Genomic DNA, 20348 nt, shown 5'->3' on the forward strand with positions numbered 1-20348 from the left:
TGAAGAGTAACGAGAAGCTGAAACTTACGGCATACAGCGATGCTGACTGGGCATCAGATCCAAATGACAGACGAAGTACGACTGGATACTGTTTTAGTCTAACCAAAAATGGTCCCCTCATTTCCTGGAAGTCAAAGAAGCAGCCTACAGTTGCTTTGTCAACATGCGAGGCGGAATATATGGCACTGGCTGCGACCACACAAGAAAGTCTGTACCTTGTACAATTGATGAATGGACTGGAAAACGGATGTCAGTATGCACCGGAGGATAACCAAGGTGCAATTGCTCTTTCCAAAAACCCTGTTTGTCGACAAAGATGTAAACACGTTGACGTTAGGTACCACTTCATTCGATCAGCAATTAGTGATGGTAAAATAACAATTGAGTACTGTCCAACAACAGAAATGGTTGCTGATGTGATGACTAAACCAATGACGAAGTATAAGAAAAAAAAGTTTGAAAGCTTTATGTTTGGGGCATAAATGTTGCTGATACAGGGATGTAACTGTGTGTTGTATTGTAAATGGACCTGTAGAGAATGAGAGCAAGTGGGGGTGTTGGAGATTCTATTCAGTGTGCTCTCATGTTGGTGAAGTATCGATCACATGACCTTTGTTGTGCGTGATGTGTTCTGATGAAGCACGTATGTAAATAAATGTTCTCCCCTTCCGGTTTAAGCAAACCGATGGTGTGAACGTGTACTTTGTTACCTCCGTTAAGTATAATCTATTTACCACTTCTCAAACGCAGAGATGGCTGCACCAACAGTATTCCTGTCGAGTTAGACAGTGTGTGGAACCAGACACCTAAATTTTGAAGTAGCGGCAAGAGTATGTTGACTGTTAATTCTTGACATACTTGTACCCGGACAGCGAGAAGGTTGCACCACAGGATGAACTCCTACGTTGAGTATCACACGATACAATGAAAACACAAACGGCACGTGTACTGTACTTTCATAGACAAGACACAGAAATGCATCACAGGCTGAGAGAAAACATCCAGCCACTAGCATTGTTGTTTGCTCTTGCTTTAAACCCAGAGAATCAGGGGAGAGCGCGAACGCAGTCCCCCACTACCAGAAATTATGCAGTCGAGATTCCCACATTTGGGGAATTCGCAGGGGTCAGCACAGCCGGAGTGCAATGGCTGAGCCTCGCCCTGGGTGAACCACCTTCTTGATCATGGTATCTCCCCTGCCAGGTAAGTATGAGTTGTACACGTTTCGCAGGCACACCTCCCTACACGCCACAGACGCTCGTCTCACGGTGGGCGCCTTGGAAACACACACACGCGCGCGCACACACACTCGTCGACTCTTGTCCTGCCATGGGCTCTTTGCGATCATTCCTTGCTTTTCTCCACATCCCTTGTTCAAGAGGCTCCGATGTTTTTCATTCGCAATCGGTGTCTCACCGATTTCCCGTGATGCCTCAGTGCTGCCGACTGTACAGCTGGGAGCGGCGCCTCCAAAGAGGAAGTAGTTCTCCGCACGTTTGTGCCGCGGCACAAAAACAAGCGCCACAGTTCAATCAGCGAGGTGCTGTGAACGGCGTACGACCTTGTTGTGAGCGCAGAAAAATGCAACTTCGCGGATCGTGCGCACATGGAGCGTTTTATAACCTAGCGTGGTATAATAATAAACTAAAGGGTAGCGGCACGTGAGCTGCACAGACAGTGTAAATGAAGTTGACGAGAGTGAAAATCGGCGACGCCGGGTTCGCTGTGTGTAATACATGGCAAAATGTTAATGATATTAAGAGATATTGCAGAGCAGGTCGACTTAAACTGGGCAATAGTTTAACGTTAGGAAGAGACTGTAGGGTGCAGAAAGAAAGGAGGAAAGCGCGCGGTGGTACTAGCGGGGGGGAAAAAAAGAAAAAGCTTACAGCACCCGGTATTCCCAGGCGGTCTCCCATCCAAGTACTAACCGGGCCCGACCCTGCTTAGCTTCCGAGATCGGACGAGATCGGGCGTATTCAGGGTGGTATGGCCGTAAGCGATAGCAAGCGCTGCAGACATCCTATTCATACTTTTCTCTTTCAGACAACAAGTCTAGATTATTTAATATGTTCTTTAAAATTATATATCTTTTCAATTATACAATAGACAACATACATTCACTTATACCCCGATCGAAAAATGAGAGAAATGTGCACAACAGCTAATGATCTCCCTCTGGTTCTAGCATTATACACATAAATTCAAATGTACCATTTAATAACCTACGTAGCATTAAAAGACATAAATGATAAACACTCACTCATTTTATGAAATAATAATTACAATAAACACAGCAGTGCAATGTTGTTAAACATCAACAGTCAAATAAAACATTAAAGTTCAACAATGTATCATAAAAAAATCCCCCCCCCCCCCCCCCCCCCCCCCGCCACCGCCGATTAAACTCCCAGGTGGGACTCAATCAGCAGGTGTCAATGACCCGAACTTCAGAGGGGACTTCTTAATCAGCACACCTGAATGATTGCCTCCATCTGGGGAGAGCAGCAGTTTTCTGTTTTGCTTTTGCGTCCCATGTGAAAGTGGACCCTCCTCCTTCTCCTCGTAGTGCTGTAGCCATCGTCTTTCCTACTCCGCTGTTCTTTATTTCCCTTGTCATCATCAAGAAGTGTGGTCCACTGTCCCAATGACCCTGAGAGCACAAGTCCCCTACAGCTGTGGACACTACAGAAGTACCAGGTACCAGTACCAGGTGAGAGAAACTCATCAGAGTTGCTTTCAAGAGTCTAAGGTAACATCTGCGTACTTTACTAATGAGTTTATCACAATCTTTTACTGTTTTTCTTCAAACACTTTAAAGGGTAAAGGGTTTTCAAGTCTGAAGTTTTCATTTGTGCAGAGTTTATTTATAATTGTTTTTAACTTCCAATGGCTCTCACGTTCTTGGATTTGGAGAAACAAGTGTATAATCGGAGGAGTGAATATAATCTCTATTATGTCTGCAATGAGAAGGATTTTGATAATGTATAATGCGGATGCGTTTTTGAATTTTGGGGTTGAATTTTCCAATTTAATGGTATATAATAAAGTTTGGTGTAAAAAAAATGGCATCAAGAGCACCATATGTCTTTTTCACTGGAAACAAGTGGTGTTCTTGATGATCCAGTTTCTAGGAGTCACTGTCCCAGCTGTGGAAATCATCTCTGTTTTCCATTCTGAAGGTCTTTGTCTTCAGAAAGCCTGGTCTAACTGAGAAAAAAGAAAAGGGAAAAAGACAACTTTTTTGACCTGTGAGGATGGTAGTCAAGCCTTCAAAAACCCTACCCCTTAAGTTCAATTTTTAAATTTTCAGTAATAGAATAGTAATTTTAGACTTGTTTGGAGCTAAACAAATGTTACGCTAGGATGGATTGTGCTCCCGGGAAAAGCTCTGATAAACTGTGACCATGTGCTAGAGAAGCAGTTACCATCATAACAATTTTTTTTTTTTTTTTTTCTCTTTCATGGATCAGACCGGATCACCAGCCCATCAAAGGTGCCTGGTTCCACAACTCGACAGAAATAAATTCCTCTATTCATCATTTCTGATGATTAAAATCTTTATTCAATAATAAATTAATCTTTAACTGCCATGCCCATAATAAAATTTGAAAGAAAAATCGATAAAACCAGCTAATATAAGGACTGCATGACAGAACTTTTAAAATACCTCCTAAAGCTTAAAACCACAAACAATTAAAAGAAGACTTACCCACTAACGTTCACCGTAAAAAAAACACAATGAAATCTCGGATTAGCATCAGACAAACCAACCGAAACACACATAATATCAATACGCCAAGTCACATTTGAGTAAGAAATACGCTGAAACACCGTAGGAATTGTATTATAGCTCAGAAGAGACTCAGTGGCTAGCATTGTTGTTTGCTCTTGCTTTAAACCCAGAGAATCAGGGGAGAGCGCGAACGCAGTCCCCCACTACCAGAAATTATGCAGTCGAGATTCCCACATTTGGGGAATTCGCAGGGGTCAGCACAGCCGGAGTGCAATGGCTGAGCCTCGCCCTGGGTGAACCACCTTCTTGATCATGGTATCTCCCCTGCCAGGTAAGTATGAGTTGTACACGTTTCGCAGGCACACCTCCCTACACGCCACAGACGCTCGTCTCACGGTGGGCGCCTTGGAAACACACACACTTTTCCACTGTTGACTGTCGTACGTGCGTCCAAACACTAGATGGCGCTGAGCATTAAAGTCGATCCCCCCCCCCCCCCCCCGTGCCCTTAACGGATAGAATGGATTAGCAGAACACTAAAAGTGTCTGGTACCACACAGTCCAGCAGAACAGAGAAAATTTCTCCATTCATCACTTCCGTCATTTACCCAGTTTCTAAGGCCTTATGCGCCGACTGGAGCAAAGAGGATTAAAGAATATAAACCCCGGTGATCGCGTCCCAGACCAGGTGCAAATTCCAGACCGCACAACACCCAGGCACCCCGCACATCTGGTTGCGATGGACCAGGTCGACCATTACCTTGTTCAGGCCCTTGGTCAGGCACTTCGCGATGATCTTTGGGTCTCCAGGTGGCAAGATGGACTTTATCATCTTTCTTGTAAAACAAGGAGAGCACCGCTGTCCTCATACTTTTAGTAAGCATGCCCCTGCCCAGAACCTCTTCGACAATGCACAAAAAAGTCAGCACCAAGATGTCCCAAAACGTGGAATAAAATTCCACAGGTGTACCGTTGAGGCCTGGAACCTTGTGCGGATTCATCTTACGAAGCACCTCCGACAGCGCGATCAAAATGACTGCTCTCTAAGCTGCAAAGAGCCTCCTCGGGGACTCCGTTACATTTCAAGTCCTTCACGTTGTTAAAAAAGAGTAGAGATCCACTCCCGACAACATTGAGCCAGAAAGGCTCCCATGGTTGCTGCTGACAAAAAGGGATCAAAATCGTGGACCGTCACAATCCTCCGGTCATTTTTACACAATGGTTTAACAGAGCAAGGGCACAAAGTGGTGTGGTTGGCATTCTCCCTCCTACACATCTTCAGCCTTCTAGTCTCCCCCCTTGCTCGACACTGTCAGGTCAAAGAAATACAATGGTCAGTTGTGTTGGATGTAGACCACATCATCAGGGGTTTGCCATCCCCACACTGTGAAATTTAGGTTCCACTTTGTCCCCACCCAAAACCATTGTTTCTACACTTTGATCTTAGCCAAAAGGCCAAAAAGCCATAAACTTCAGACACTTCTTATTTTTTTCTACATTACAGATCAGAATGGATCACCAACCCACCCAAGGTTGTCTGGCTCCACACACTGTCTTACTAAACAGGAATAAATTTCTCCATTCATCATTTCTGATAATTAAAATCTTTATTCAATAAATAACTTAATTGTTTCTTGGCCTTTTGGCTAAGATTGTTTTCCACTTTCTTGCCACGAGGTGCTGCTGCAGAGCTTAGACGGGATAGAGGTGATCCTAGTGTGTGACCAGTAGGTGGCTTGTCTGTCGGTGGCATGGGGTGATCCTCTATCCTCTGGAAGGCTTTTATTTTCTTTGGGTAGCCCAGCTATCCTAATGCGTGTCTAGTAGATGGCATGACCGCTGCTGTCACGGGGTGAGCTGGAGTTTTTTGTTTCCTAAATCCCTTTATCTGTTTTATGTTAGTTTATACATGAAGCTTTCTCCAAGAAGGACTCCATCTGCAAGGGAGGAACTTTCAATGGGCACACCACTGAAGAATGCAGATGGACCATTGGCGAAAACAATGGACGCCGGCAGAACTTCTCTTCCGCCGAATGGAATGTGGGCAGCGGATGGAGGACTGTTGAAAAACACAGCCCATTTTTATTGGAGACCCCAGGAGGAGATAGAGACTTCCACAACCGACTTACCTTTATAAAAGAGGTAATTTTGGGTCTCCTCGGTCTTACTGTGGAGGACATTATTTGCATTCAATGGAATAACCCGCTGCGGTTCTTTGACGTTACTTTAACTACAGAACTTTGTTTTAAAAGGATGATTGAGAATTGCAGAACCCTCGCCGATCATCCTGCATTGAAATTCTATGATGTTGAGAACCGCTGGGTTAACAACCAATGCATAGTGACTATGCATGTTTTTAACCCTTTTATTATGGCGGAGTCTTCTTCTTCTTCTTCCGCTTATCCTCCACTTGAGGGAGCAACTCCCCCCTAACCCGGAGGGGGCAATCCACCTTTTTCCGACTGAGAACCATGGCCTCGGATTTGGAGGTGCTGATTCTCATCCCCGCCGCTTCGCACTCGGCTGCAAACCTCTCCAGTGCACGTTGTAAGTCTTGATTCGATGAAGCCAACAGGACCACATCGTGTGCAAAAAGCAGAGACGAGATCCTGCGGCCACCAAAACAGACACCCTCCGTTCCCTGGCTGCACCTAGAAATTCTATCCATGAAGATAATGAACAGAATCGGTGACAAAGGGCAGCCCTGGGGGAGTCCAACATGCACCGGGAACAGGTCTGACTTACTGCCAGCAATGCGAACCAAACTCCTCCTCCGGTCATACAGGGAATGAACAGCCCGTAGCAGCAAGCCCTGAACCCCATAATCCTGAAGTACCCCCCACAGGATGCCACGAGGGACACGGTCAAATACCTTCTCCAGGTCCACAAAACACATATGGACTGGTTGGGCAAACTCCCATGAACCCTCCAACACCCTAGTGAGAGTATAGAGCTGGTCCAGTGTTCCACGGCCAGGGTGAAAACCACATTGCTCCTCCTGAAACCGAGGTTCGACTATCGGTCGGATTCTCTTCTCCAGTACCCCGGCATAGACTTTCCCAGGGAGGCTAAGGAGTGTGATCCCCCTATAGTTGGAACACAATCTCTGGTCCCCCTTCTTAAAAAGAGGGACCACCACCCCGGTCTGCCAGTCCAGAGGCACAGTTCCCAAGCTCCACGCAATGCCGTAGAGGCGTGTCAACCAACACAGCCCCACAACTTCCAGAGACTTGAGAAACTCGGGGCGGATCTCATCCACCCCCGGAGCCTTGCCACCGAGGAGTTTTTTGACTACCTCAGCAACTTCAGCCAGGGTAATGGACGAGTCCCGCTCCAAGTCCCCAGCCTCAGCTTCCTCTACGGAAGGCGTGTTGGAGGGATTGAGGAGATCCTCAAAATACTCCTTCCACCGCCCGAGGACATTCTCAGCCGAGGTCAGCAGTGCACCACTTCCACTGTAAACAGTGTTGGCGGAACACCGCTTCCCCCTTCTGAATCGCCGGATGGTTTGCCAGAATCTCTTTGAGGCTGACCGAAAGTCTTCCTCCATGGCCTCACCAAACTCCTTCCAGGCCCGAGTTTTTGCCACGGCGACTACTAGAGCCGCGTTCCGTCTGGCCCGCCGGTACCCGTCAGCTGCTTCAGGAGTCATGAGCCAGCCAGGCCCCACAGAACTCCTTCTTCACCTTGACGGCATCCCTTACCTCCGGTGTCCACCGCCGTGTTCGGGGATTGGCGCCGCAAGAGGCGCCATTGACTTTATGGCCACAGCTCCGAACCACTGCCCCGACAGTGGAGGTGTGGAACATAGTCCATTCGGACTCAATGTCCCTCGGGACCTGGTTGAAGCTCTGTCGGAGGTGGGAGTTGAAGATCTCTCTGACAGGGGCCTTCGCTTGGACAGACTGCCGGTGGAATTTTATTCCACATTTTGGGATGTCCTGGGCCCTGTCTTCCTTGAGGTTGTGGAAGAAGTGCTGACCCAAGGTAAGTTAACGGACAGCATGAGGTCGGGGGTTTTATCCTTGTTGCATAAGAAAGGCGATAGAGCCGATCTGAACAACTGGAGGCCCCTGACCATGCTCTGCGTTGACGTAAAGTTAATTGCTAAAATCCTAAACAAGTGTCTGAGGAAGGTTATGACCCTCCTGGTCCATGAAGAGCAGACATGCGGGGTTCCCGGGCGCTCGGCAGTCTGGAATTTACATTTTATTAGAGACGCAATCGCCTGGGTGAAGGATCGAAGAATTCCCCTAGCACTGGTCAGCCTGGACCAGGAGAAGGCGTTTGATCGGGTGGACCATACTTTTATGTTTAACGTTTTGGGCAGATTGGGATTGGGCCCCACCTTTCTCAGGTGGGTCCCAACACTTTATAACAAAGTTGGTAGCTGGGTTCTTATTAACGGCTCTTTCGGGGAGTGGTTGCCCCAGATGAGTGGGGTCAGATAGGAGTATCCACTGTCTCCCCTCCTCTACGTTTTGTACGTGGAGCCGTTGGCGGTGGCAATTCGGGCCCACCCGGGAATAGATGGGTTGCTCATTCTAGGAGGTGGGGGTAGGACTGTTAAGTTGGCCCAGTATGCAGATGACACAGTCCTGTTTGCATGTTCTGACCGCTCACTTGCCCAGGCACTGCACCTAACTCAGACGTTCGGTAGGGCCTCGGGTTCGGCGCTCAACCTCGGGAAGACAGAGGTAAAGTACTTTGGATTCTAGGGAGCGGGAAAAGACACCTTTGGTGATCTCTCGCTTTGTAGCAGTCCCCTCAGAGTGCTGGGTGTGAGTTTTCTTTCAAAAGGAGCAGCCCGGGTCACCTGGGAGGAGCGTCTTGCGATAGCTAGGTGGAAGATGGGGCTGTGGAAGGCAAGGTCCCTGTCCTTCCTGGGTAAAGTACTGACCTTGAAAGTTGATGTCCTCCCGACCTTACTTTATTTGGCTCATGTCTACCCCATGCCTCGCAATTTAAGGAAAGGGTTTGTGAAAGATGTTTGGCTTGGTATGGGGTGGGAAGCACAAGTCTGTGAGGAGGGAGGTGATGTACCTAGGGAAGGACAGGGGCAGAAGGGGGGTCCCTGATTTCCCCCTAAAATTTGCCTCTTTTTCGCGCAGCACTGTTTCCGTCTGGCAGCTCCCCTGGAACACCCACACCAGCATTTTGTTCGCCTCTGGCTGTCTTTTTCCGTTGCGGCATTTGGTGAATTCGTGGTCAAATGCTGGACCAAAGGCCGAGTCTCTGCCAGATCACTATAAACAGCTGGTGAAATGGAACAAGATCATTCCAACAGACACTGACGCAAATACCCTCGTCAAGCACAAAGTGTTATATAATGCTTTGTTGGAGAGGAGGGGAACGCAGGTGATGTTAGGCCTTGGGAAAGACATTTGGGCCCGAATTCAGCCAAAGGGGCTCGACAATAGGCTTCAGGATCTAAACTGGCAGTGCCTCCATAAAAGAATACCCGTAATGGAGAAACTTTATAGGTACGGGTTGACCGGACGTCCCGACTGCCCACGACCCCAGTGTTTGGGTGCGGAAACGATTAAACACGTTTTCTGGGATTGCGGTTATGCTGGGACAGTCTGGTTGAGCCCTTGTGCGGAGAGTTAGACAGCAAGATGGCATTGACTTTTGATAATATCATGAGGGGACTGTCCCCCAAGGTAAACAAAGCAACCTCGGGTAGGATTTGGTTGATTGTGAGTTTGACAAAGAAAGAATTGTGGAATGCACGCATTAACCTTGTCCGAAAGGGGTTGAAAATGGGAGCTTATGGTGTGTTTTTGAAAATCTGAGCTGAACTGAAGTTCAGAATAAAGCAGGATCTGATTGCCTGGGACTACCATGAGGCAAAGGACAGATGGAAAGGCCTTGTGGATAAATGTGTCTGAAGCTTTGTGTCTGCTTTGTATTTATTTGCGGGGTTTTAGGGGTATGATAAAGTTTTATACTGCAATTTAGAAGTATTTTATGTGTTTTGAAGGATGCATGTATATTACATGATGACTTTGGTTGAGCTGCTATTGGGGGACAGTCCTTTTGTGGGTATGTTGGTGTGGGGAAGACATGGGTCAGTTATATTTTTTGAAGCCAGGAAGGGGGATTGTTATGGGAAAGACTCTGTCACTGTCTTGATGATGTCTTTTATGTAATGGCTGTTTAGTAATTTTGTTGACCAACCGTAGGAAAATGGTTTTGGGTTTGTTTGACTATGGATTTTTTTATGTTTGGTTTTGGTTGTGTATTTTATTGATAACTTTATTAAATAAAGTTTACAAAAAAAATTAATGAATTAATTCATTAATCCTAAAAACTGCCATGCAATCAATAAAATTTAAAATGAAACAATAAAAATAAGACCAACTAATATGAAGACCGCATGGCAGAACCTTTAAAAGACATTTTTTTTATGCTTTATTCAATACCATAAGAACAAAAACAAAAAATTACATTCCACATCACAATTCACAAACACAAAACATCCTCACATTTCATTATAAAAACATCATCTTCTCAGCATAAACATGACAGAGCTTACTCACTTCCCCAAACATCATATTTCACTAATACAAAGAGAAAAAGCATCAGAATTTAACAACAAATATAGATATTCATTTTGACAAAAGGAAGATAGGAATTTAAAACCCTTCACGGGAAAGTGATTTAAATACAAGGTTTGAAACACATGTGTACCACACCAACAAGAAGAGTTCCCAGGCACCGATGTCAAAACCCTCACATTATGATTTTGCTCCATCAATAAAAACTATAAAAAATATTAAGTGTTCCTACAACACACAATCTAAAATACTATAAAATCTACAAATTAAAATCAATTATTCAAACAGTTTTTCCAAACAAAAATCTCCATCCTCCACAGCAGTGAGGTAGGACTCTTCCCCCCGGTCCTGACAAGCTGAACCTAGCGGGAAACCCCACCAGAAACAAGGCAATAGCTAATAAGCCCGAATGACTGGGTACCACTATGGAGGAGGAAACATCTTCTCGGCCCTTGTGAGGGGTCGCAGTCAAGACCGGCACCCCCAATGTAGTACCGGAGATCAACCCAGCCTCCCTCCTGCGCCTTTTCTTTTTTTCTGGTCACTCTCACAAAGTCCAGTAAAATACCTGAGTGACCAGGTGTGTCTTTCCCCTCTTTGGCCCAGCGAAGAAGGAGACCGTTCCACACTGGCCGCAGCCGATCGCTCTCTTACCTCAGCACCCGCCACTGATCCTAGCCGCTCCGCAGCGCCATCAGACGAAGGCTGGGCTTCCACACCATCTCCCGTCGGCACCGCCCCTGCCCGCACCACCCCTGCATGGGTCGGCCTGCGCTGCGGGCAGCTGCGGGAGAGATTGCTGGGGACCCCCAATTGGGCACAGCGGCAGGGGCCTACGCAGTCCTTGGCCAGGTGGCCAATCTCCAAACATCGCTGGCACTTCATTGTCTTGCATGATTTCCTGGTAGGTCCCTGGACAAGACACAAATGGCAGGAGGAAGACTGACCAGGATAAAATAGGTAGCCTCTTGTCTTACCCATTGTGAAATACGCAGGCGGGTGCCTATAACCGTCCATCCCCACAAAAGAAGAGACATACCCCAAGGCTTAAAATAATACTTAATAAATAATTAAAGGATAACTTACCTGGTAACATTCACTGCTCAAGATGGGTGGTCCCCTGTCCTGTTCCCAGGGTGTTACCATACACCTTACCTACCGTTTTAGTGTGATTCCCTTTTCGCAACACTTCTCCCCTATTGTTGCTTCAGTGGAGTAGGTTAATGATAAAGTACATATACAGAGTTAAAACACAACATGCACCACACAACAAAACTCAAATCTACACTACACTAAACTAGAATCAATAAATAGATAAATAACAATAAATAAAAGAATAAATAAAAAAATACAAATACACCCCACACGTACTAATTTATAGGTGACTACTTAAAAGTGCAATCAGTGCTGTAAATTTTTAAAATAGTGCAAAATAAATAAAATGCGCCATAAAAATTACAAACCCTACACCTAACATAAAACAAATAACACACCACAAAGGCAACACTTACATTCGCCAAAAATAGGAATTACGGTGTTTTGTAAGTGCGAAAGGACCTGTGTTACTTACCCCAGGTTAACGGTAAAGGTTCTGTCATGCAGTCTTTATATTAGCTGGTCTTATTGATTTTTATTTTCGATTTTATTATGGGCATGGCAGTTTTTAACATTAATTTATTATTTCATAAAGATTTTAATTACCCGAATCGATGAATAGAGAAATGTATTCCTGTCGACTTAGTGTGTGGAACCACACACCTAAACTTTGAAGTACCGACAAGAGTATTCAGCACGTTTGTATCACTGTAACAAAATACACAGGGTATTAATTAAAAACTGTGGCGGATGAAAAAGACATATGGTGCTCTTGATGCCATTTTTTTTACACCAAACTTTATTATCTACCATTAAATTGGAAAATTCAACCCCAAAATTCAAAAACGCATCCGCATTATATACATTATCAAAATCCTTCTCATTGCAGACATAATAGAGGTTATTCACTCCTCCGATTATACACTTGTTTCTCCAAATCCAAGAACGTAGGAGCCATTGGAAGTTAAAAACAATTATAAATAAACTCTGCACAAATGAAAACTTCAGACTTGAAAACCCTTTACCCTTTAAAGTGTTTGAAGAAAAACAGTAAAAGATTGTGATAAACTCATTAGTAAAGTACGCAGATGTTACCTTAGACTCTTGAAAGCAACTCTGATGAGTTTCTCTCACCTGGTACTGGTACCTGGTACTTCTGTAGTGTCCACAGCTGTAGGGGACTTGTGCTCTCAGGGTCATTGGGACAGTGGACCACACTTCTTGATGATGACAAGGGAAATAAAGAACAGCGGAGTAGGAAAGACGATGGCTACAGCACTACGAGGAGAAGGAGGAGGGTCCACTTTCACATGGGACGCAAAAGCAAAACAGAAAACTGCTGCTCTCCCCAGATGGAGGCAATCATTCAGGTGTGCTGATTAAGAAGTCCCCTCTGAAGTTCGGGTCATTGACACCTGCTGATTGAGTCCCACCTGGGAGTTTAATCGGCGGTGGCGGGGGGATTTTTTTATGATACATTGTTGAACTTTAATGTTTTATTTGACTGTTGATGTTTAACAACATTGCACTGCTGTGTTTATTGTAATTATTATTTCATAAAATGAGTGAGTGTTTATCATTTATGTCTTTTAATGCTACGTAGGTTATTAAATGGTACATTTGAATTTATGTGTATAATGCTAGAACCAGAGGGAGATCATTAGCTGTTGTGCACATTTCTCTCATTTTTCGATCGGGGTATAAGTGAATGTATGTTGTCTATTGTATAATTGAAAAGATATATAATTTTAAAGAACATATTAAATAATCTAGACTTGTTGTCTGAAAGAGAAAAGTATGAATAGGATGTCTGCAGCGCTTGCTATCGCTTACGGCCATACCACCCTGAATACGCCCGATCTCGTCCGATCTCGGAAGCTAAGCAGGGTCGGGCCCGGTTAGTACTTGGATGGGAGACCGCCTGGGAATACCGGGTGCTGTAAGCTTTTTCTTTTTTTCCCCCCCGCTAGTACCACCGCGCGCTTTCCTCCTTTCTTTCTGCACCCTACAGTCTCTTCCTAACGTTAAACTATTGCCCAGTTTAAGTCGACCTGCTCTGCAATATCTCTTAATATCATTAACATTTTGCCATGTATTACACACAGCGAACCCGGCGTCGCCGATTTTCACTCTCGTCAACTTCATTTACACTGTCTGTGCAGCTCACGTGCCGCTACCCTTTAGTTTATTATTATACCACGCTAGGTTATAAAACGCTCCATGTGCGCACGATCCGCGAAGTTGCATTTTTCTGCGCTCACAACAAGGTCGTACGCCGTTCACAGCACCTCGCTGATTGAACTGTGGCGCTTGTTTTTGTGCCGCGGCACAAACGTGCGGAGAACTACTTCCTCTTTGGAGGCGCCGCTCCCAGCTGTACAGTCGGCAGCACTGAGGCATCACGGGAAATCGGTGAGACACCGATTGCGAATGAAAAACATCGGAGCCTCTTGAACAAGGGATGTGGAGAAAAGCAAGGAATGATCGCAAAGAGCCCATGGCAGGACAAGAGTCGACGAGTGTGTGTGCGCGCGCGTGTGTGTGTTTCCAAGGCGCCCACCGTGAGACGAGCGTCTGTGGCGTGTAGGGAGGTGTGCCTGCGAAACGTGTACAACTCATACTTACCTGGCAGGGGAGATACCATGATCAAGAAGGTGGTTCACCCAGGGCGAGGCTCAGCCATTGCACTCCGGCTGTGCTGACCCCTGCGAATTCCCCAAATGTGGGAATCTCGACTGCATAATTTCTGGTAGTGGGGGACTGCGTTCGCGCTCTCCCCTGATTCTCTGGGTTTAAAGCAAGAGCGAGCAAACAACAATGCTAGTCGCTGGATGTTTTTTCTCAGCGTATAATACATACAGCATTTCTGTGTCTTGTCTATGAAAGTACAGTACACGTGCCGTTTGTGTTTTCATTGTATCGTGTGATAACTCAATGTAGGAGTTCATCCTGTGGTGCAACTTTCTCGCTGTCCGGGTGCAAGTATGTCAAGAATTAACATTTAGTAATGGCTGGTGTTTATACTTTAACCACAGTTTTTAGTATTCTACGTGTTCTGTTGTGTAGTGATACAAACGCGCTGAATACTCTCGTTGCTACTTCGAAGTTTAGGTGTTGCTGTACTCGCATGTAAAGCTCAGCGCCGTCTAGTGTTTCGACGCAATATTGCGCAGCGCTCTAGTGAACGGACAAGGCGATTGATTGGACCTTTTTTTTCTCTTATCATTTTCAGGATCTTACAGATCTCTGGTTACGGAGCACGCGCTATTTCACAACAAAACATACACCGACCTGTGCAAATCTTACTCTCTTTCCCATAACAACTTAAGTGGAAGGATTTTTTTTAACTTCCACATAAAAAACCACTACGCATAATGACATGGATTAAAACGTTCAAAACACCAAACCTACCTTTGTCGATCAATCGTCTGTAAGATTCATAATCCCAAAGTACTGTAGGAATCTCGTGATAAAGTGAAGTATATCATGTGGTCTTTATATTAGCTGGTCTTATTGATTTTTATTGTTTTATTTTAGTTTTTATTAGTGGCGTGGCAGTTTTTAGGCTTACTTTATTTATTGAATAAAGATTTTAGTTATCGGAAATGATGAATGGAGAAGTTTTTTCCTGTCCAGTTAGACAGTGTGTGGAACCAGACACCTTTAGTGGGCTGTTGATCCATTCTGATCCGTGAAGAGAAAAAAAAAAAAAAAAATAAATAAATAAAACAATAAAGTGAAGTACATTTAATCTTGAAGGCAAATGTGGCTTTCGTTTAGATCTCTGCTGTGTTTTACTGAAATTGTTAAAGTATAAACCAGCAAATAATGATCATGTTCTGCCAGGTCAACATACTGATTTATGTAACTCCCCCCATCTTTGGATAAAACAATGCTGTACTGTTGTAGAGTGTAACCTGACCATACCATACAACACAGGAAACATAAATTCATGAAAAAAATCATATAAATCATGTATTTACATTTTACATTTACATTAATTCATTTACCAGGCACTTTTCTCCAAAGTGACATACATGTCATACAAAATTCTTTTAAAATATTAATTACAGGAAAAATGTTAATTGCTTATAGCACATTACTGAAACACTTTTACAAAATATAAATTCATGAGTTCCATTAAAGACATAATTATTCAATATATTTTGAAAAGGTACAACGACTGGCATAGGAGTCTTCCGACTATTCAGAAGTGTTCTCCCTTTAATATAAAAGTAATAAATTCATAGCCGACATTATTATTATTATTAATATTATTATTACTGCTACAAATATTCATTTAGCAAATGCTTTTCTTGAAAGCAACATACATCTTGGCGAACAATACAAAAAGTGCATTACATTAACAGAAGGAATGATTTGGATGCATTATTATTATTATTATTATTATTATTACTATTTTTATTATTATTGTTATTATTAACTCGGCAAAAATACATAAAACCTGAAGCAATACATATGTAGCCTCTTTAGGTTGTGTTCCATTGGGTAAAAATTTCATGTCATTATATGCTGGTCAAATCTAAAATTCACATCCTAGCAAAAATCAAAAAGCTTTCTCTTCACCCCCTGGGCATACCCTGTGTCACTGGCCACACTGGGGGCTTTCTGTGGTGTTTCAGGCTCTTGTGAGGTCCAGCTGGTTCCAGCATCTACGGGTGTCAGTGACAGCCAGATGCTGCTCTCTGCATGGGAAAAGGAGCAGAATGTTTAGTGCAACGACACGCAAACATAAGTTACAATTCTGATGGATGCATTTTAACATGAAAGGCCACATTATGTCTATAAAATGCAAGACTAATCTCTGCAAGATTTAGTCGCACAACAATATCATGATATCATACCATGCAGGAACTCACAAAATGTTCTGGCTGTACATACCTAGGTCATCAGATTGTGAATGAGACTCTTCCTCACACTATAAGAAAGACAAGGACACGTTTAGGATAAGGAGGCAGTTGCCATTTTCAGTATGAAAAGTGCATATAATTATGATCCCCGCCAACAGGTAAAATACATATAAATACTACAAAAATAACTTTTGAGACACATTTCCAGTGGTGTGACAATGACTGCATTTCACCAGTCTCTCAAAGTACAAACTAAAATAATGAAATGGAGCAACATCAGTCACAGACGTGAAAAGCAGCAATGGAGAAAGACCCTTTGTTACCTCCTGCAAAATACCCTGCAGAACAGCACGGCCATTCTCACTCTCTTCGTCCAGCTCAGGCCACTCCTCGAAGTTACTGCAGTAGTCCACAAACAGGTGGTGACACTTTTCAAAGTCCTTCCTGCCCATCACTTCGAGCCTGATCCCCGAATGCACCAGCTGTCGCAGGTTCTCTCGAGTGTCCCTGTACTGTGGGAAATAGAGTCTGGACACCAGTATGCTCACTTGCACAGCGCTCTCCGACCTCACAAATGCTGTGAGACGTTTGCAACAGCCCGCGCAGGGGCTGAAAGACAGGTACATGGTCAGCTCGTATTTTCGACTCATTTCCTCTCGACATTGTTTCAGGAAGTCTTTTATGGCTCTTAGTGCTACGGTTTCTGCGTGGTCACAGCCAGGGTTATTGTATGTGTGTCCCCAAAAGTCCCAGAGAACCTTGTTGGTCTGACCCAAGCTGAAACACAGCAATGTTTTTGAGCTCTGCACTCTATTGTTGAACTCCTGGTAAAATCTGTCCTTTGGTACAAACTATTTCAGGAATGTAAAATGATGGTTTTGCAATTTGGACTCTGGAGTGGATTCCTCCATTCAATGTCCTTTAAATGTCAAAGAATTCCTGTAACAGAAGGAATGAACAAAAAAACGTTTTTTTTTAAAAAGGTTTACCTAAAACACTTGTGGATCAACACTATCATCTTAAGGAACTATAAGTCACACTGGGCTTACTGTATTAGAAAGGACTAAACAGATATAAATATGATGGTCCCTGCTGTACTCTGTTTTACTTACAAACTTTGTATCCTCAGTTACAAAAAAGTGTTTCTGTATTTAAAAATGACTGGCTTTTATTACTGTAAATGGTATTTTGTCCCAATTTTTCTATATTTTACTGTTCATTCCTCCAAAGTGTAAAAGCCGTACAATCAAAATCTAATGTGTCTCCAAAAGAAAAAGAGGAAAAGCGGATTAAGTTTGCCTGCTTTTCAATTCATTATTCCACTGCAAAGGATTTCACCTGTTACCACGGTAAGAATTCTAATGCTGCATTTCAAGCCACATTATAAATAAAATATTACAAACTGGTGAATGTGAACAATTGAGTCACTCCCACTTTTTCAAATTTCTTTAAATATTTAAGTATACATGTATAAAATGTTAAATATTTAAATGTGTTAAATACAAAAATATTAAGAAAACGCCCTGAGACTAACTGGTGCCCGTAACTATATAACTATATACCCTGCTTAGTGGAATATGCTTCCAGAAAAGGCTCTGGACCATTGATACCAAAGCACCAGACTACCAGTCATTGCAAGTGGAAGGATGGAAATATATTATTATTATTAGTGTTAGAAACAATTCTCTAAACTCCCTACTGTCATTCGCCATCTATAAACTATAGCGATTAAACAAACACAAGGCTATTTAGAGAGTCAGCACTGCAATTGAATTTACATTTATTTATTTAGCAGACACTTTTTGCCAAAGCAACTTACAATGGGTACTATGTAGTGTTATTAGCCCACACTCCTTATTGACCAACGTGACTTACACTCCTACATACACTACTTACAAGGGGTCACTCATCCATACATGATCAGTGGAACACACTCACTCTGTGATTTACACACTATAATCAAACCAATTCATCTTTAGAGCGCTCTTCTCACGCAGTGACACAGAGGGCTAGAAGAGAGGTATAAGCGTTAGGAAGAAAGACATCATTTCTGGTAAAACCCGGCCCGGGTTCTCGCGAGAACGGACCCACACGCACACGCGGAAACTGCATACTATCGGAGAGCCTCTACTAACTGCTCCTCCCTCACGTGAACACTTCGGACGAATTACATAACTCATATTTAAAAATATGAATTCCACGGTTTTTCGTGTTAGCGGAGCACCAGAGCAATGACGATAGAGCTCTAATGAAGCAGGAGCGACTTACCCAACCCAGTAAATAATGCCGCTGAGTGAAGAACAACACGGACGAGTCTAATTAAAGTGTCTCTTGAGTCTCTCTCGCACCCTCCCTCTGTGTGAGTCTAATTAAAAAAAAAAAAAACTGTTAACTGTAAAAACGTATTCTCTCAGTTCTACCGCCTTCTCAACTTCAACTTGTACAAAAACACGGCAAATACATCAAATAGCGAGATGGAAAATTAACGACGACGGCCACACTCAGGAAGGTTTCATTATTTATTTATCTTATCCGTCGAGGTCGCGGTCTAAAGACGTTCAAATTCGAAAGTAACGAAAAGGTGGTTGCAGACGTTTATTTATTTATTTATTTACTTTGTAAATATACTCGCGTAAAAGTAAAAAGAATCGACATGAGAAATTTGGCAACACGGTCCAAATATCGCGATAAAATACCCCGTGACTTAACCTTCCAGAAACTGTACGTATAAGGAAGTGTTTCTACGCAGACTTTCTATTGGATACTTTTGTAGACGGGTAAGGGATACTGGGCTTTGGAGTCTTTACGTGCTTGATGAGTTCAACAAGCAATATCCTTTTTTTTTTTTTTTTTTTTTTTTATCTGTAGGAAGACGTGTGACACAAGTTGATTTTACTCGACCGTTTCCATATAACGAATCTCAGCAGCGATTACCTTAATGTTGGCGTATTTGTACGGACAGTATGAGTTTTGTTCTCTTTTCTAGTCATTAAATGTTATTGCAATGATGATATGCTACATATATGAATGTGCTCGGTACATGTGTGACGGAATAATAACACATCTGTAACACGTGCACTACAGGTGTTACAATTGCACCTGCAACATTTGCCTTTGTACTAAATTATAAAATTGTGGGAGGATGAATCATTCCATTTAAACAGTCTGAACGGGCCGCACAATTATTACGTATTTAAAAAGAAATGTTGCCTTTTGCATGCACGTCTAAGGCGGGCATGTTGCCATAAATGGCGGTCTGTGGAAATGTGAGCCGTTGTTGGGTCTTCGACTGCGGGATAGATCCCAGCGGGCCAGGACCGGGGTGTTGTCAATAATTGATTGGCGGTGACAGCGAACAGACGACACCCTTGGTGACGAAGAGAGACACAGCTCAGCCCCTCAGTCCGCAGAGGACGAGCGGGGCGCTGCATTCCCCCCAGACTGCCGCTAGAGGGCAGAGGAGAACGTGCGGCCACCCTGTAGCGCTGCCCGATCACGTGAACAGAGAGCGGTCGGTCCTCAGACTGCAGGCCGACGGCTCCTCCCTCAGCAACGTAAAGGAGTAGAAAGAAGGCTGGAAAACGAGGTACTCGGGTTTCTCGTGTTGGGAACGTGCCAGTTACGAACTTTCAGAGATAGATCCCCTTTTCAGTTTTACTTCTTTCTTTTTTATTTCTTACTGCATTTTTTCCACTTAGCTGCTTCCTAACATGTCTCTTTTGCAGAGTGACGCAGCCTGCGATTCCACGGACCGCCGTCGGTTCGCTGTTAAAAATGCGCGCGGACAGAACGGCGGCGTTTACTGCTGTACCGTCCGCCCTAGTGCGGCTCCCTTCCATTGCACGGTGTTTGCAGCGGTTCTCTCGTGTTCCTCGGGCTCGCTGATAAATAACCAGACAAGGAACGCTGCACATGAGATGCACGTCGCTTTGGGGAAAAGCGTCTGCTAAATGAATAAATGTAAATATTTTATGGAATGCGTCGGTCTACAGCGTCTTCCGAGGAAGTTTGTGGAGTGTAATATCCGACCTCCCGCCACTAGGGGGCGGTAGTTTAATTATGAGAATGAGTAGTAGCGTACAAGAA

The 20348-nt window shown here is 43.9% G+C and overlaps 1 protein-coding gene and 5 non-coding genes across 6 annotated transcripts; 2 read left to right on the forward strand and 4 right to left on the reverse strand.

Moving 5' to 3' along the window:
• Positions 1 to 1047: 1047 nt before the first annotated feature.
• LOC114912069 (U1 spliceosomal RNA) lies at positions 1048 to 1211 on the reverse strand. The gene has a single exon (XR_003798059.1). It is a non-coding gene; the product is annotated as a U1 spliceosomal RNA (small nuclear RNA).
• Positions 1212 to 1882: 671 nt separating this feature from the next.
• LOC114912082 (5S ribosomal RNA) lies at positions 1883 to 2001 on the reverse strand. The gene has a single exon (XR_003798072.1). It is a non-coding gene; the product is annotated as a 5S ribosomal RNA (ribosomal RNA).
• A 1910-nt stretch (positions 2002 to 3911) lies between these two features.
• LOC114912070 (U1 spliceosomal RNA) lies at positions 3912 to 4075 on the reverse strand. The gene has a single exon (XR_003798060.1). It is a non-coding gene; the product is annotated as a U1 spliceosomal RNA (small nuclear RNA).
• Positions 4076 to 13218: 9143 nt separating this feature from the next.
• Positions 13219 to 13337, forward strand: LOC114912053 (5S ribosomal RNA). Its single transcript, XR_003798048.1, has one exon. It is a non-coding gene; the product is annotated as a 5S ribosomal RNA (ribosomal RNA).
• A 671-nt stretch (positions 13338 to 14008) lies between these two features.
• On the forward strand, positions 14009 to 14172 carry LOC114912071 (U1 spliceosomal RNA). The gene has a single exon (XR_003798061.1). It is a non-coding gene; the product is annotated as a U1 spliceosomal RNA (small nuclear RNA).
• A 1655-nt stretch (positions 14173 to 15827) lies between these two features.
• On the reverse strand, positions 15828 to 17866 carry LOC108928992 (DNA dC->dU-editing enzyme APOBEC-3H-like). Its single transcript, XM_029256916.1, has 4 exons — positions 17825 to 17866; positions 16586 to 17113; positions 16294 to 16330; positions 15828 to 16097 (listed from the first exon to the last, which is right to left on the reverse strand). Exons 1-4 carry the CDS (start codon positions 17864 to 17866, stop codon positions 15949 to 15951), a joined length of 756 nt encoding a protein of 251 aa, XP_029112749.1. The 3' UTR covers positions 15828 to 15948.
• Between the last annotated feature and the right edge of the window lie 2482 nt (positions 17867 to 20348).

Source organism: Scleropages formosus, chromosome 12 (genome assembly GCF_900964775.1).
Source record: "Scleropages formosus chromosome 12, fSclFor1.1, whole genome shotgun sequence".
Lineage (NCBI taxonomy): Eukaryota > Metazoa > Chordata > Actinopteri > Osteoglossiformes > Osteoglossidae > Scleropages > Scleropages formosus.

What these genes read in the sequence shown, in the direction of transcription:
- LOC108928992 (XM_029256916.1), bottom strand. Translation starts at nt 17,866, where the DNA reads ATGGTCCAGAGCCTTTTCTGGAAGCATATTCCACTAAGCAGG. An exon ending in AGCATATTCCACTAAGCAGG is followed by an intron (nt 17,114 to 17,824) that starts GTATATAGTTAT and finishes TTCCTGAAATAG; the next exon opens with TTTGTACCAAAGGACAGATT. An exon ending in TGCAGGGTATTTTGCAGGAG is followed by an intron (nt 16,331 to 16,585) that starts GTAACAAAGGGT and finishes TCTTTCTTATAG; the next exon opens with TGTGAGGAAGAGTCTCATTC.